Raw genomic sequence first — 17,547 nt, 5'->3', positions numbered from 1 at the left:
TGCTAGGCTACAATTTAGTTCCATGGGCCCGTCTCTAGACTTTTGGTATAGAAGTCCTCTGGAGATCCAGGTATGGCAGCACACGCCTTGAATTCCAGCACCTGGGAGGTAGAGGCAAGCAGATCTCCATACATTTGAGGCCAGCCTGGTCTAATACCACACTCTAGGCCATCCAACACTACATAGTAAGACCCTCTCTTCTCTCTCTCTCTCTCTCTCTCTCTCTCTCTCTCTCTCTCTCTCTCACACACACACACACACACACACCAAAGAAAGGAGTGGGGAGAGAGATGAAGAAAGTGCAGGTGGAGTTTTCCTGTCCCAACCACTCCATCTGAAATAACAGATTCAGAGGCTAAATATGAATTATAAATGCTCAGCCAATAGCTCAGGCTTATTACTAACTAACTCTTACATTTTAAGTTAACCCATATTCCTTATTTACACTGTGCCACATGGCAGTACCTTTATTATCATGGCATATTCATCTCCTGCTCCCTCTGCATCTGGTTGGCAAGGCCTCTCCACCCTTCTTCCCATCATTCTCAGTTTGGTATCCCGCCTAACCTTATTTTGTTCAGCTCTTGGTCAGTCAGCTTGTTTATTAAGCCAATCACAGTGACAAATCCTCACAAAGGGATTATTCTACAGCAAAGAAGGTAGGAAGGAAGGAAGGAAGGAAGGAAGGAAGGAAGGAAGGCAAGTAGGCCAGGTGTTGTGACAGACAACTTTAATACCAGAACTCAGGAGGCAGAGGCAGGTAGATCTCTGAGTTTGAGGTCAACCTGGTCTACATAATAAGTTCCAGGACAGCTAGGGCTACACAGAGAAACTTTGTCATGAAAAAACAACAAAATAAAACAAACAAACAAACAAAAAAAACCACCAGAATGTCTCTGGGGAAGTCCTAGGTATAGAATAGGAGAGAGTAATTATAGGTGTCTCCAGACATTTAATTGTGAGACTTACTAATCTCATGCTCATGGGAAGCCTCTGTGTAGGCAAGAAACTGATGGGTTCCTTGAATGGGTGTCATGAATCCTTAGCTACCGGTTCTCAGCTCAGGTCACATCTATTAGAATTTTCCCAGTACCAATATCTGAAACTTCCTTTAGATCAGCTAAGTCAGAGTCATGGGATGAGACCTGAGCATCTCTACCTTTCAAAAGTTCTGCTTTCAAGCTGGGCCTGGCATAGACCTAGAGTCTCAGAAACCCATGTGTGTGAGGCAGGAGGATTACAAGTTCAGTGCCTGCCAGGGCGAGTTCAAGGCTAGTCTGGGCCACTTAGTAAGATCTTGTCTCAAAATATAAAAGTAAAAAGAGTTCTGAGGACCTAGCTCAGTGGAAGAATACTTGTCTGCCATGCCCAAAGCCTTCAATTTAATTGCAAGTACTTCAGAGAGAGAAAGAGAAAGAGCAAGGGAGAGGGAGAAGAGAAGGAAGGGAAGCAGGAAAGACGGAAGGAGTTGCTTCTGAGTCAGTATGGCTGTAAGGTAAATATCAGATTTTTCAAGTCAGATCTGAAGTCTCTCTTTTTTTTTTTTTGAGACAGGGTTTCTCTGTGTAGCCTCAGCTGTCCTGGAACTTGCGCTATAGACCAGGCTGGCCTCGACATCATAGAGATCTGCCTGCCTCTGCCTTCCAATGTGCACCACTACCACCTGGCTAAATCTGGAGTCTTACACTCTATTGGCCATAGGTCCCACATCCTGGTTAGTGTCTTTACTGCGTTTTTTTTCATGATGGAAGTGGAACCCATCCCACATTTAACTGGCTTTCACTCCCATAAGCGTTGGCAATGAGCAATGTAGACAGTGGTCCTTTTCCTTGTCCTTAGCACTATGAATACCAGGGGCCCCAAAGGCCTCATGCTAAAGCAAAAGTGGCAGATCTTTCAGTCTCATAGAGGCAGATCCTAGACACCATGACTGGAGGCTACACGGTCATGTTTGCAGGTAACCTGCTTGACGTCATCCTATAGATTGATCATGCAAGATCCTTGGCTCACAACTCCTCCAACAGTAACGTTGTAAGCCCCTGAACTTCAGCAAGAAATAATATTTCAGCTGGGCCTGGTTTTACAAGCATGTTGTCCCAGATACTCAGGGAAGTGAGGCAGGAGGATTCCAAATACAAAGCTTGCCTTGGCAAGTGAGTGAGACCCAGTCTTGAAGGGCTGGGCCAGCACTTGCCTTAGCATGTGGAAGGCACTAGGTTAAATGTACAGGAATACACACAGAGAAGGAGAGAGTTCATCTGTTGTCTTTTATGCTAAGTTGAAAAAAAATTCTCCAGTCACTAAGATGATTCATGCTGAAGAATGTCACAGCCGTCTATACCACAGTGGTTATACTGATTTACATAAAAAGTAAATTCTCACTGAGCAGTGGTGGCACACGCCTTTAATCCCAGCATTAGGGAGGCAGAGGCAGGTGGATCTCTGTGAGTTCAAGGCCAGCCTGGTGTAATCAGGCATTTCCTGTCCCAACCACTGGGTCTCAAATAACCAAATCAGAGGCTGAATATGAATTATAAATGCTCAGTCAATAGTTCAGGCTTATTACTAACTAGCTCTTACAACTTAACCCATTTCTTTTTATCCATGTACTGCCCCAAGGCTTGTAGTCTTGACCTCTATCCCATGTTATGTGTTCAATTCATTCTCCCTCTGGCTGGCGTCTCCTTTCGCTCAGTCCTTCTTCCCATCATTCTCAGTTTGGCTTTCCCTCCTAACTTTATCCTGTTCAGCCATTGGCCAGTCAGCTTCTTTATTAAACCAATCACAGTGATAAATCTTCACAGTGTACAAAAGGATTTTCCACAGCAGCCTGGTCTACAGAGTGAGTTCCAGGCCAGCCAGGGCAACACAGAGAAACCCTGTCTCATAGCCAGGCGGTAGTGGCTTATGCCTTTAATACCAGCACTCGGGAGGCAGAGCCAGGTGGATCTTTGTGAGTTGGAGGCCAGCCTGGGCTACAGAGTGAGTTCCAGGAAAAGCACAAAGCTACACAGAGAAACCCTGTCTCAAAAAAAATAAAAAAAAATAAATAAATAAAAATAAAAAAAAATTTAAATAAATAAACAAATTCTCCTACAGCCATCATGACAAAAGGACAGAGAAATGTAAAGTACTATTCTTTGGGAAACTGGCTAGATAGAGACATAGACCAGCAAGCACTTTAGATTTTGGATGTATGGGTGAAGAAGCCAAAGCTTTTGGTGGGTTTAAAAGAGCCTGATGGGTTACAGCAAAAGATGGTTCATGCCAGACATTTAATAAAAATAATCTTGTAGTCTCACGTATGTAAACGTTGCTACAGCAACCGTGTGAGCAGGTGGATTGCTCACTCAGAGCTGGCTGTGAACCTCCACAGCGGCACAGCCTTCCTCACCCAGAAATGGAAGGTTTCTTCCAGTCACACATGGGCAGCCTTTCACACCCAGCCCTTTCATCTGACGAACTCCCTCGGGGACATGAAGGGAGAGTGGAAATTCCCAGAGAACGAGAGTCCTTCCATGCTCAACTCAGTATCAGTGTATGCTCCCATCGGGGAGGCAAGCTCGGAGGACCTGGGGATGATGGGTCCGTGGCTCAGCCAGTAGATTTCCAATCCCTCTCTGGTAGAATGAGTGTGCAATCCACAGCAAGCGGAGCAAGTGATGGAGGGTAGAAAGCCCCTGCTACATCAGCAGGTGTGTTCTGGAAAAACCTCTGCAGTGCAATCCGCACTTGCAGCATCCTGGTGTCCCCCGGTTTCTCCACATCTCACAAAGCTTTCCCAGGCATGGTGGTATACACCTTCCATCTCAGCACTCTGAAGGCAGAGTCGGGTGGATCTCTGTGAGTTCAAGCCAACCGGTTACACGCAGCTAGTTCCCGGTCAACCAGGGCTACCTACGGAGATCCTGTCTCAAAAGAAAAATCAAAGATTTGCTTTGGGACTGTTTGCCTCAGCGATGAAAAGGAATGAGAAAAAGGAATCCAGCCACCAGCATCACCAATACTATTACTGTTATTAGTGTGTGTGCATGGTTAGGGAGGTCCATGCTATATGGCCTAGGTACAAGCGAGAGGACGACCTTGTGGAATTGGTTCCTCCTTTTCACTTTTACAGGGGTCTTGAGATTCAACTCAGGTCACCAGGCTTGCATGGCAAGTGACATTTTTTTTTTTAAAACTTGCTGAACCATTTTACTGCCCGTCCTACTAAATTTTTATTTTTCCTCTCATATTTTAAATATTTGGGTTTTTCCCTACTCCTGAGAGTTAAATTGGCACTACTGTGTTTTTCATTACATGATCCTTTTGGGCAGGGATAATAAACACTTTGGGAGGTGTATGTGTGTCGTGTGTGTGTGTGTGTGTGTGTGTGTGTGTGTGTGTGTGAGATCAGTGAAAACAGGTAGCAGACAGTGAATTATTCACATTTTAGGACTCCTACCCTGTTACAAATATAACCCAATCACTGAGGTAGTCCAGTAGAATAGTATTACTATTTTACAGGTGGCAAAGGGGAGTTATGAGGAGATGAAGTGGTTTCCCTCAGAGTCACATGCCACAAAGTAGTTGAAGCAGGGCTAGAATCTAGCTTGGTAGGACTCCAGAACTCCTAGTCTTGACCAGAAAGATAATATTTAAGAACTGGGTCCCTGACATTTAAACCCTGGCTTCACAATTGTAAAACTTGAGTGATGGTATACCAGCTTTGCAGGGGTATCATGGCAGATCGATTTTTTTAAAAATATTTATTTATTTACTGGGGAGGTAGGATATGTGTGCCATGGCGCAAGAGGATAAGAGGACAACTTGTAGGGGTCAGTTCTTTCTTTCTAACCCATGGGATCGAGCTCTGGTCGTCAAGTTTGGGGGCAAGTGCCCTCACCCGTTGACCCATCTTACTAGTCCAGTCATGATAGATTTAATATGTACAAATCTGGGCACAAATAGACTGTAACCATGGCATTATGTCATAATGTATCAAGACTTGACTCTGACAGTAATGAATCCCCCCAGAAGCAGCACTGCTTAGACTGAAATCTGCGGGTTCCACCAATGTGTGTGTGTCGGGGGGATGGGGGGCTCTGAGTGACATTTGAGAATCCAAGTTAAAGCCTGAACACGGTCATATCCACTGACTGCTGAGGGAAAATAGAAGGGGAAACAGGGTGGTGTGAAATAGTACGTAACAGATTCTCTTACACCATGGCAGTATGTGTGCTGTTCCCGCCCATGTCAATAAAGGAACGTACTATGAAAGGATAGTCCTAAGGCCAATCAATATAAGGAGGCAAGGGGCAAACACTCAGCCTCATCCCTGGATCCTACACACAGGGTGCATGCTGGGAAAGACTCTAGAAGGAGGATTGCCTATGTAGATGGCAGGGGCTTTTGGAAACAATTGGAGGGGGCTGCCGCCACTTCTTTTGAAGAAGCAAAAGCAAATGGGCTAGCAGAAATGTCAGCTTCCTGGTGACGGCCTAACTATATACTTCTGTACTCCCTACTCGGTGGAAAGAAACAGTAAAAGGAAAGAATTGGGTGTTTTTCTAATGGAAGGAAGAGAACAAAACCTTCTTCAGAAGTTAGCATCATCTTTAAACGAATTCACTTGCCGCTGGAGACAGCCAGCTTCACAAGCATCTTCTAGATAAGGTCTCTGTGGGGTCTGGAAGGTAAAGCAATTGGTGTTGTGTCGGGTGATGGGAAACAGAAATGCAGGAAGGCAGATGGTGGCTGTTATGTTGGCTAAGACCTGATGTTCACCACACCAAGGTTGTTTGCTTTTTCCTCCGGTAGCATCCTTTTGGCAAGGTGTGAATGCACCATCCTCTTTATAGGTGATCTCAGGCACCCATTCTCCCTATATATGCTATGGACAAGAAACTGGCACTGCCACCTCCTTCGGGGAAGTCATTAACTGCACTCAGGCTCTATCGCTCCTCTACGGGGCCCAGTTCCATGAAGATCATTGTGAGACATGAACTGACTGCAAACCAAAGCCTACAGTTAGTTCTGATGGGTTGTGCTAGTTGACTGCAAACCAAAGCCTAAAGTTAGTTCCGATGGGTTGCGCTTGTGGTATCGGACATGGGGGCATCTTGAAGCTCTAACTTCGTGCCCGGCCAATCATGCATATGATCAGTGCATCCTGTTGTCGATCCTTTAGGTCTCTTGGGTTCCTGTTTCTGCTGTTCAAGCATAGCTTGCTATCTTTTCAGGCCCCTGTCAGGAGAGACCTCAGGATGAATTTCATGCATTCTCGTATAACTTTATTTTAAATCAGATGATTGCAAATGGTACTCTTCAGCCATAGTTAGATTTCATTTTAAGGTTCAGCTGCTCTAAAAGCCGTTGTCTTCCCAGGACATCTAACAGAAAATTGTGAATATATTACCCACCTGTATTTTAAGTCGGTGCTCCCAAAACACCCTCTTCCTGTTTGTTGAAAATCCGCTTAGCTGTTTTCACATGATGTGTTAATAAATGTCATTGTATCCAGAGAGATTACTCCAAGAAGATTAAAGGTCGTGCTAACTTCTCTGGGTCGGAGAAGTCCCAAGGCTCCTTAAACTCAGGAAAATTCCTGCAAAGCCACACTGTTTCTCTAAGGGCCTAAAGAAAATATGTAAACAAAAGAATTAGTAACAACTTTTTAAAAGCTTTCCAGGGAAAAACACCCAGAGAAATCCGTGCTGCCCCGCCCCCCCCCTCGTGCCTCCTCCCCCCCACCCCCAAACAAGGATCATAGAAAGTGCATGTTCCAGCTTGGCCTCTGTTGCTGTGATAAAAGATCTTGATAAAAAGCTAATTGGGGGAGAGAGGAGTTTATTTCACCTTCCAATTCCAGTACAGTACATTATCTTGGGGGATGTCAAGGGAGGAATTCCAAACAGCTAATCTCATGCCATTCATAGGCAAGAGAGGAGAGGACAGAAGGCATGCAATAGTCAGTCACTTAAGCTCAACTCAGTCTCTCCACTCATAGACTTCAGGACCCTCTGCCTAGAGAATGGTGCTGCCCACAGGCAGTTGGGTCTTCCCACATCCATTATACTTAATTAAGACGATCCTCCCCCACCCCCTCCCACGCCAGATCAATTCAATCTAGACAATGCCTCATTGAGACTCTCTTCCCAGAGGATTCTCGGTTGTGTTAAGTTAACAATTTGTGTTAACTATCACAGTGCATCTCTCTGCTTAGCAGAGTGAAGTCCAAGATGACTTTCGGCATCTCTGCTTTTTAAAATAGTCTCCTGTGGTTGGGGAATATGGTTCAGTGGTAGAATATTTCCATGGCACATTCGAGGCCCTGGTTTCAATTCCCAGCACTATAATAAATAAATGAATAGCCTCCTACACATGAATGATATTTTAGAAAAGGATGGAAGGCATCATTATCAAGGAAGCCTGTGGTCCTTCTCTTGGCTAGAGCCTTTCTTTATCTTGGGAGAGAGTTCTTCCTGGGAGCCTGAGCAGGCAAAAGATCGGGGCAGACAAAGGGTCACACACAGCAGCAAATCATCTTTATTCAGAAATAAAGGAGTGATTTAAAAGAAACATCATATTTGCCAGGCCTGGGGCAGCAAGTCTGTAATTCTGAACTCTGAAGGCTGAGAAAGAGATTGGCAAGTTTAAGCAAGGCCTGCGTGGGCTACAGAATGAGTTCAAGGCCAGCCTGTGAAAGTCAGCAAGACTCTCGCAAAATAAATAATTTAAAAAGGACCAGGGAGTACCAAGCAATCTCCGGTAACACAAGGGGAAAAAAAAGTCATACTTAGTACCCCTCTTCGTGTCCTACACTTTTGAGTTGTCCCTTATCTCCACAGTCCTTTGAGTAAAATTACATATTCCTAAAGGTCCTTTACGCAAATATACATATTCCCAACTTCACACATCTCTGCATTCTATTCCTTTCTTGGTTTCCTGCACAGAACTTCTTCTTTCCAACATAGTGCATAATTGTTTTATTTCTGTTCTTATGGGAAGGTAAGCTCAAGGAAAGTAGGCTATTGCTAATTTTAAAAAGTATATTTATTTTTTGCCAGGCGGTGGTGGCGCACGCCTTTAATCTCAGCACTCGGGAGGCAGAGGCAGGAGGATCTCTGTTTGTTCGAGGCCTACCAAGTGAGTTCCAGGAAAGGTGCAAAGCTACACAGAGAAACCCTGTCTCGAAAAACCAAAAAAAAAAAAAAAAAAAAAGTATTTTTTTTTTATGTTTTTCATTTTTTATATTTTTATATTTGTGTATCTGTGGATTCGAGGTCACCTACGCAGATGAGCCAGAGGACAACCTCAGACATTGTTCCTCAGGACTACTGCTCACCTTGCTTTGTGAGACAGGGTCTCTCACTGGCCTAGAACTCACCAACTAGGCTGGGCTGGCTGCCTAGTGAGCTCTAGCGATTTGCCTATCTCTACCTCCTTAGTGCTAGTATAACAAATGTTGTTTAGTGTATATATATATTCCGAGACAGGGTTTCTCCGTGTAGTTTTGGTGCCTGTCCTGGATGTCACTCTATAGAACAGGCTGGCCTTGAACTCACAGAGATCCACCTGTCTCTGCCTCCTGAGTACTGGGATTAAAGGCATGCTCCACCATTGCCCAGCTTTAATTTTTTTTTTTTTTTTTTTTAAATATGGGTTCTTAACTGGGTGGTGGTGCATGCTTTTATCTCAGCACTTGGGAGGCAGAGGCAGGAGGATCTCTCTGAGTTTGAGGCCAGCCTGATTTACAGGAGTTCCAGGAGAGCCAGGACTACACAGAGAAACAAACAAACAAACAAAAATACGTTCTGGAGATTAAACTCAGGACCTCATAGTTGTTCGAAAAGCAAGCATTTTACCTCATCATTCTTGTCTGTTTCATTCCTAAGAGTTCAGCAGACACTAGCTGCCTCAATATCGGTGAGTGATAGAAGTAAGATCTGAACCCAGGTCCACCCTACTAGATTGGAGCAACTGAAATTGTGAGGGTTAGAAGCTATGACATATACCCCAAGGTAGAAAGAATGTTGTTCATCTTGTGAATGGTTAACTAGTGAAGAAAAACCACCCGGTGTGTAGAAGGGCAAAGAAAGAGCCTTAACCTCCCTTAACATACTTGGAGTGTGTGCTACTGAACGTGTGGCCGAAATACAAAATGTACAACTTAGCGTCTTAACAGGAAATGGAAGCTTAATGATCTTTGGACCTGGTCATCTTGGGTCTGACCTCAAAACTGGAGCACATTCTTTGTTACCGTATAGCTTCAGGCCAGTTCCTTAATCTCCGTTATCTAGGGTGTGTTAAATTTTCTCAAGACCGTCCAAAATTACCCAGGTGGACAGAAACAAGGCTATGCCCGCCCTACAGTACTGTTCCATACATAACTATTTCAACGGTCTTGGTTTGATGTGATGAAGCAAAAATTTTAAATGCAACTGCAAGAAGTTAGACACTATCTAGATCCACCCAGCTATAACAACGCTAAGGTGTCATTTGAACCTGGGCTAGGAACTCTGTTTTATTAAACTGGAGTGAATTAAACTGGTTTGGGCAGTCCTCTGAGGGGTTGTCTGCAAGTGAAAGAGAGGCTGCCAGGCAGGCTTCAAAGGGAGTGTTTGGATCAGGAAATACCGCCCCCCCCCAAAAAAAAAACCAAACTGAAGGGCTCAAGCCATTTTGTAGGTAGGTTAGTTCAGAACACATAAACACACCAGCTAACAGCACACCATTACCAGGCATTTCATTGCGTCCATTTAATATTACAGCGGCCCTACAAAATACAAGGAGAAAGAATGTAACTGCGTGCAGTTAGCTAGAAAAGGTCTAATTTCTTGGAGGCAGTGGGAGATAACTCAAACTCAGAAACACGGGTACAAATGCTTCGCTTCCCACGCGTGCTAAGACGTTACGATCATCCTCCCTAATCTCGGGCGGCTTCACTTTAAAATTTGGTAGAAAGAAACTCAACCTCCTTCCCTCTTCTGTTTGGAGGTTGAGGCTCTCCTTTCACGTTTCCGCGGCAGAGCACCCCGCTCTCCTCCTCCTAGCCTTTGGTCCCACAGATGAAACATCTCGGGGTGGGAAAGCCTGTAACAGATGGGGAAGGATCCGGGGGCGTCAGCTGCAGCGCAGGCCTACCCTAGCGGGAATTGGAAGCCATCCAGGGAATTATGGGCGTTTTGTTCCCAGCGCAGCCCAAAAAAGGCGCGGAGAGAGGATGGAGGCAACCCCCCATTTTCATCAAAACGCTCCTCCTGGGGCGCCTGCCTGCGGGAGAGCTCCAAAATTGGCAACTTGGACCTCGAAGTCGCCCTGTTTAGTCCACATTTCCCCCAAGCCCCAGAGGAGGAGGAGGAGGGTGATTCAAAATGCAAATTGCACTGCGGGTGACAGCAGGTAGGATGGGGATGCGCGGCGCCGGGCTGGGGAGACCCAGTGACCTCAGGCGCCCTCCGCGCCCCGGATTCGGGAAGGGGCCGCTGCCGGCGCTTCCGCCTCCCGACCGCTGCCAGACAATGAGCGGTTCCTTTCCGTGGGGCCGGGAGGGCAGACCGGATCGGGACCCGCGCCTTCCGCAGGGTCCGTCGCCTCCGTCGCCGCCGCCGCCGCACACAGGTGGTTTTCCGTCCGGGAGGGGCGGCCTCGGCACTTTTATATAACAATAGAGCTGTGCGCGCCGGGAATGCGCCCTCGTCGCCGTCGCGGCCCCCGCCGGCCACGCCTCCATCCGGCTCCGGAGCCGCGCCGCCTCCGTCCTAAGTTGCCTGCGGGGTGGTACCGGGCAGCGGAGGTTGTCCTTGAAACTCCCCACCCTCACTTGGGAACCACGGGGTCCGGATGCGGACTCCCCTGGCTCTCCACCCGCACTAGTTCTCTTCCCGAGGCGACAGTCCCGCGCTGGCCCTATAGGCGATCGCAGGGTCGTCGCGCTCTCTCCCCCTCCCCCAGAGCAGCCGGGCTGTGGCCAGAAGCGCAGCGCGCAAGCGCGTTTGGAGCTGCTAGAGTGCTCTGTGCGGGGCTCGGGCACCGTAGGAACCAAGGAGGGATCGGGGACCGGCCTCACGGTCCACAATAGCCAGTCGCCCTTTTCGCTTGAGTTCCCGCAGCCTGCAGCTCTTGCGGGAGCACTTCGCCTCGTCTCCCTGGTTGCGGGATCGTTGGTGAGGCCAGGCGTCCTAGGCACCTAACCTAGGCTGCCTTGCCAGACCGGTTCCTCTTAGAAGGCAAACTCCTGCTCCTGGCCACAAATCATTAAAGGAGCACGACTCCCCGAGCTCGGTGGGTGACCTGTGGTTGGGGGAAGCAAGATTTCCGGAACAATGGCTCAGAATGTCTCATGCCACCAAAGCAAAAGAAAAGTGTAAGGCTAGCCGACGAGGTTTTTTTTTCTGCACCCCCACCTCCCCAAGTTGAGAAAACCTGGGGTTGGAGAGCTACTGGTTTTCTGGACAACCAAACGCTTGTTTGCTTAGTTGCTTCAAAATGTTTCGACAAAACCCTAGTTTGTTTCGAAAGATGTTGGATTAGCATTTAACACTTGGTCGGGTCACTAAAGCCCAGGCAGTTCACCAGCCCCAACACAGCCTCGGCTAAAAGAACATCAGAACAAACAGAACTAAGACTTTTTTTTTTAAAGAGCCAAACAAATGCCACACACGATCTAAAGGAGGACGGGGAGGGGGGCTCTGGCGGGTCTAGAGTTTGAAGGAAATAAAAAAGAAAGGGGGGGAGGGGGGAACCCACCAAGTTTTATTAAAGCTAGCTTGAGAGCGCAAAAGTCGCGAAAAAGGGCTTTTGTGCTTGCTAATTGCACCACTGGTGCGCAAGAGTTCGACGCGGAGTGTGAACTCTCAACAGAAGGAAACACGAGACAACTGAAGTGCCCTGGTTTATGTGCCCTGCACCTCCTCCACCGCCGCCTCCTCTTCTTTCTCCTTCCTCCCGCCGAGCCCGCAGTTGCAGCTTGTTTGCACTGGGGCTTATCCGGAGCGGAAATTCCTTTCCGTTTTTGTGAATGACAAACTCATTAACAATTCATCAACACAACCTGTTCCAGCCGGCCCGTCCCCACGGCAACAGCCCCTTCCGCAGCGCGCTCATTGGCTGGCGGAGAGAATGTATCCATTGAGACGCTGGCTGTTTGTATCCATTGAGGAGCTGCCTCGCACAGGGGGTGTGCTCTCGCCGAGTCCTAGGGACTGTGAGCAAACCCAGTCTTGAATCCAACCGGGTTGGAGCTGAGGTGCAGCCTCAGAGGGAAGGATTAGGAGCCGCTAGACTTTTTTTTTTCTTTTTCTCCCCTCTCAGTGGCACGGAGTCCGAATTAATTGGATTTCATTCACTGGGGAGGAACAAAACTGGGTACCTTCATTCAGAGAGCTTCGCTGACTCCAAGAGTGATCCCTGCAGCCCGGTGCAGAGGGACCACCGGCTTGGCTTCCGTGCCGCCTTCCCTAACCGCTAGCCCCGGCTTGGGAAAGGCGAGGCAGAATCGAACCCCGCTCCGAGAGCGGCAGCTTCGTGCAGCGTGCTCGGCCTATGCCTGCCTCGAGGGGCGTCTGCTAGGCACCCCGCCTTCTCCTGCAGCTCGACCCCCATGATAGATACGCTCAGACCCGTGCCCTTCGCGTCGGAAATGGCGATCAGCAAGACGGTGGCGTGGCTCAACGAGCAGCTGGAGCTGGGCAACGAGCGGCTGCTGCTGATGGACTGCCGACCGCAGGAGCTGTACGAGTCGTCGCACATCGAATCGGCCATCAACGTGGCCATCCCGGGCATCATGCTGCGGCGTCTGCAGAAGGGCAACCTGCCGGTGCGCGCGCTCTTCACGCGCTGCGAGGACCGGGACCGCTTCACCAGGCGCTGCGGCACCGACACCGTCGTGCTGTACGACGAGAACAGCAGCGACTGGAATGAGAACACCGGTGGGGAGTCGGTCCTCGGGCTGCTGCTCAAGAAACTCAAAGACGAGGGCTGCCGGGCGTTCTACCTGGAAGGTATGTTGTGCACCCCGGGTGCAGGGCTGGCGGGTGTAGGGCTGCGGGCTGGGGAAGCCGCCGGCGAGGTAGCGACCGCCGCGTGCGTTCTGCTTAAGGGGAGCTAGGTCCGCGTGTTAGCTTTTCCTCCCTGGCCACCCCCCCACCTCCCCAAAGGGTTCTGTCTAACCAGGCAACCTCTACCTTCCTCTCGCTTTCTTTTGGTTTGATTTCAAATTAAGATTCGGAAGACTGGAGAGGTGGCCGTGGGTCAAAACATTAAGAGGAGTTGTCAATTTTTTGCATTTCCGGATCCAGATGAATAAGAGTTCCCTGGGGGGGGAAGTAGCCGGTTGTGTTCCTAAAGGTGCATACTTAAGTGTGTTTCTCTTAGGACTGCAGGGGGTTCATTGGGTGCCTCGGTAGTGTTTCCTGCACCCAGCTGCGGTGGTTCTCAGAGGCTGAAAATTACTACGGCATCTCTGGTTACAAGATTGCTTTTCTTGTTCTGGCAGGTGGCTTCAGTAAGTTCCAGGCCGAGTTCTCCCTGCACTGCGAGACCAATCTAGACGGCTCGTGCAGCAGCAGCTCCCCGCCCTTGCCAGTGCTGGGGCTCGGGGGCCTGAGGATCAGCTCCGACTCTTCCTCGGACATTGAGTCTGACCTTGACCGAGACCCCAATAGTGCAACGGACTCGGATGGCAGCCCGCTGTCCAACAGCCAGCCTTCCTTCCCGGTGGAGATCCTGCCCTTCCTTTACCTGGGCTGTGCCAAGGACTCGACCAATTTGGACGTGTTGGAGGAGTTTGGCATCAAGTACATCTTGAATGTCACCCCCAATTTGCCCAACCTCTTTGAGAACGCAGGGGAGTTCAAATACAAGCAGATCCCGATTTCGGATCACTGGAGCCAGAACCTGTCCCAGTTTTTCCCCGAGGCCATTTCTTTCATAGGTGAGACTAATTGACAGTCATTCATAGAGTGGAAGATGTTAATCTGTTTTTCTGCAAGCTGGCCTGCAGGCCTCTACTGTTCCTAGAGTGTTCTTAATTCTGGTTTACCTTCTTGTAAAGGGTCACAGGGCCCTTTGACATAGCAGATCATGGGGACTATTTGGGACATTTCCTTGAACCATTTAATTCTACTTTTAAAAGGCCGTTCCCAATCAGCGTGTTTGTTGTGTGTGTCTCTAGTCAGAGTTAGGAGAGTGAAGAGAGCTAAGTAGAGGCACTCACTTAGAGACCCAATCCTAGAATTGCTTTATCATTTTAAAAAAGACCCAGGAGTTATTTTAGGACACCCAAGTTAGTTGTTGGAAAGCAGTTCGCATACTAAATGTTACCCAGTTGAGTGATCCTGCAGGGTGCTGGTCACAGCGAGACTCTGGGTAACCTGATCTCAGCAGGAAGAACTATGGGCTCAGAGCCTAAGAGAAGCGAATCTCCAGGCATTGTGGTGCATTTCCTATTACAAAGGAACTCATTTTCAGGCCTTGTAGACATCCTGTTCCTCCTCATGGCTGTCCCCTGTGACTTCCCTCTCTTTGAAAATGCCTGAATACCTCCATTGTGAGCTGCACAACAGTTGGAGAATAATTTAATAGACCCTTGCAGTCTGCTTGTCTGTATGAGAGACATTCAGGACCATATTGCAGGATTTCTGGTATTCACATGCTGAGGCAAAGAATGTACACATTAAGGAATTTTTTTTATTGTTGGTAGAAAACGTAATACAAAAGCTCTCTTTACAGGAACTATCTGAAATATGTCATTGTGTTCAGCGTACATGTTTATCTCAGTTATACATTTTCTCCTGCCTTCAGGGCTCAGCTGCCACACAGGATTGTTTTGAATGTTCCTTCTTAATTCAGATCTTAGGCTGAGCATTCGCAGAGGGTGGTTTTTCCGGTCTAGTAAAATCTTGCCTTTCTTTTTTGTGTTCACAGATGAAGCCCGAGGCAAAAACTGTGGTGTCTTGGTGCATTGCTTGGCAGGCATCAGCCGCTCCGTCACCGTGACTGTTGCTTACCTCATGCAGAAGCTCAACCTGTCCATGAACGATGCTTATGACATCGTCAAGATGAAGAAATCCAACATCTCCCCGAACTTCAACTTCATGGGCCAGCTGCTTGACTTTGAAAGGACACTGGGGCTCAGCAGCCCCTGTGACAACCGCGTTCCAGCCCAGCAACTCTACTTCACCACTCCCGCCAACCAGAACGTCTACCAGGTGGACTCCCTGCAGTCGACGTGAAAGGCGCCCGACTTGGCCTAGCTGGGAGTGTCCTTGTTCCTTCAGCAGTTTCTCTTGGGCAGCAGCGAGCAGGCTGCTTTCTTTGTGTGTGGCCTCGGGTGTCAGAAATGTCACCAGCTGTCTGTAGTGGACAAGGTTGCCAAGTGCAAAATTGGTTATTACAGAGGGAGAGATTTGCTCCATTCATTCTTTCTGGAAGGACAGGACATGCTGTCTAGATCCAAGGCAATAGGTTTGCTCCCGTACCCCAGCCTACCCAAGCAGGGACTGGATGTCCCTCCAGATGAAGAGGGTAGGGCCAAGAAGTAGGGTAGGGGCATGTGTTCTCTAGGGCCTCCAGTGGCTGTTTCCTGTTGCATCTGGAACTAACTGTATATTGTCTTCAGTGAAGACTGATTCAACTTTGCATATAGTGGAGCCAAAGAGATTTTAGCTCTGTATTTGTTGTGGTATCGGTTTGGGAAGACAAAAACAGAACTGATACTCTTTTAATTGATCATTGTAAATATTTGATCTTAAAATCACTTGACCAGTGTTTGTTTGGCTTGTGTTTGTTTTTATCTTTGATGGGTTTAAAAGAAGAAGTCCAAAGGGAGAGGAAGAGCAGTGTGCCACTTCTTAAAACAAAATAAGGAAAATTTTGCTCTTTTCTAATCCAAAGGGTATATTTGCAGCATGCTTGACCTTATTGTACCAATTCTGATGACTTTTTCGCAGATATTATTATCACTAAGACTTTGTTAAGGTGCGATCTTAAGTATCTTTCATATATCTTCCTTGTGATTTTTTCCCCCCCTTAATGTACTTTGACTCTGCCTTACCTTTGTAAATATTTGGCTTACATTGTCTCAAAGGGGGGTATCTTGGGAAGACACCAAAATTGTGGGTTCACTTTTTTTTTTAAGACTTCAGCTGTGCTCAGCAGTATATTATTACCTCTGTACAAAATTCTTCAGGGAGTGTCACCTCAAATGCAATACTTAGGGTTGGTTTCTTTCCTTTAAAAAAAATGATATGAAACTGGAAGTGTGTGTCTGTGTGTGTGTGAGCATGGGTACCCATTTGTTAGGTGGGGTGCATCAGGCTGTGGAGAAGGGAGGATTAACTTGCTCCATGATGTTCGTGGTGTAAAGTTTTGAGCTGGAATTTATTATAAGAATGTAAAACCTTAAATTATTAATAAATAACTATTTTGGCTATTGAATGTGTTTTTATTTTTAAATGTCTCCTTAGTGTGTGAAGTAACACATTTAAGTAGTAGGGACTGATAAAGCTTGTAGTGATAGCCAAGTCAAGGTTATTACTGTTTTTCAGACAGAAATTTAATTTTGCTTATCGAGAAGACTTAATAGGATATACATCATACAGATAATGCATTATGAGTAGTTCAGGCTTAACATTTTCCTCCCCTGGAAAAATGAAGTCCGTAGTACATCCCTTCTAAGGTTTGGCTATCTGTAAATTGCCAAAAGAAGGCTGTGCCAGGATAATGAGCCACATGGTAACCTCTGCCCTGCAGGATCCTCTACTCCATGATCCTTTGGCATGCTAGGAAGGAAGTAGAGATAATCATTTTTTCCAGGCTGTCTGGTTCTGCTGGAAGTTATCTTAGCACAAGCTGGAATGGGCCCCCCCTTCCCTCTTCTGTGCACATGACTTTCTGATGGCATCTTGGCTTTCTTAATGGACTTGCAAGTGGTCGCTTAGGATGAAATCTTGCTCTCCCAATTCAAGTCTGCTTATGTGTTTAGCGGTTTCAGAATGTAGGCCAGAACCCCCACTGAATCTCAGTTATAGACTTGAAATTTCCTTCTGAGCCAAAGGCCGGGCATTCTGTCATTTTAAAATTTTATTTATTTATTTATTTTGGAGACTTTTTTGAGCACGGAAGTACATAAACCAAAGGTAGAAGGCATGCGTGTTAGAGTCAGAAGTGCTAGGACATAGATTTGGGGATCTCACACCTGAGCTCTATCATTTTGAAATGGGAAACTGAGCTTTCCACACCAGCACCACGGGAGACGACTGCCATGCTCTTTGGCATTCTAACATGTCATTGGCAAGTGCCTTTCATTCTGCAAGCAATTGTGCCCACCTGCCTGGGAGTGATTTTTTTTTTTTCTCTTTTAAGCGACTAAGTCCAAAAACCAAACTGCAGAAAAAAAAATAACCGAGTCAGGCTCCTCTTTGGGTGTCCCCGTCAGCAGGAACCCAGAAAGCAGAAACGGATGGCAGTGCAGCTTGGCTCCCGTTAATCCAGTTCTGAAGAGTTTCCGTTCCTGGCATTCCCTAAACGCCCCGTTCAAAGTAGGGATTTGCAAGGAGCGTTTCC

At 47.3% G+C, this 17,547-nt stretch overlaps 1 protein-coding gene across 2 annotated transcripts; it reads left to right on the top strand.

Moving 5' to 3' along the window:
* The first annotated feature begins 12,083 nt into the window (after positions 1-12,083).
* On the top strand, positions 12,084-16,419 carry Dusp6 (dual specificity phosphatase 6). 2 transcript variants are annotated; one of them, XM_028881190.2, is made up of 3 exons: positions 12,087-12,983; positions 13,478-13,915; positions 14,908-16,419. In XM_028881190.2, the coding sequence occupies exons 1-3, from the start codon at positions 12,584-12,586 to the stop codon at positions 15,213-15,215; spliced, it is 1,146 nt and encodes a 381-aa protein (XP_028737023.1). In that variant the 5' UTR covers positions 12,087-12,583; the 3' UTR covers positions 15,216-16,419. The 2 variants fall into 2 exon arrangements, with proteins under 2 accessions (XP_037052690.1, XP_028737023.1); XM_037196795.1 differs by lacking the exon at positions 13,478-13,915 and having other exon boundaries at positions 12,084-12,983.
* The last annotated feature ends 1,128 nt before the right edge of the window (positions 16,420-17,547 follow it).

This window comes from Peromyscus leucopus, chromosome 18 (assembly GCF_004664715.2).
Source record: "Peromyscus leucopus breed LL Stock chromosome 18, UCI_PerLeu_2.1, whole genome shotgun sequence".
NCBI classification, from domain to species: Eukaryota; Metazoa; Chordata; class Mammalia; order Rodentia; family Cricetidae; genus Peromyscus; species Peromyscus leucopus.
Note: the sequence above shows the minus strand (reverse complement) of the source record. Positions and strands in the feature narration are given on the sequence as shown.

Excerpts from the sequence above, each read along its gene's own strand:
- Dusp6 (XM_028881190.2), top strand. The coding sequence starts at position 12,584 with ATGATAGATACGCTCAGACCCGTGCCCTTCGCGTCGGAAATGGCGATC. Across the intron at positions 12,984-13,477 it reads CCGGGCGTTCTACCTGGAAG|GTGGCTTCAGTAAGTTCCAG; the intron begins GTATGTTGTGCA and ends TTGTTCTGGCAG. Across the intron at positions 13,916-14,907 it reads CGAGGCCATTTCTTTCATAG|ATGAAGCCCGAGGCAAAAAC; the intron begins GTGAGACTAATT and ends TTGTGTTCACAG.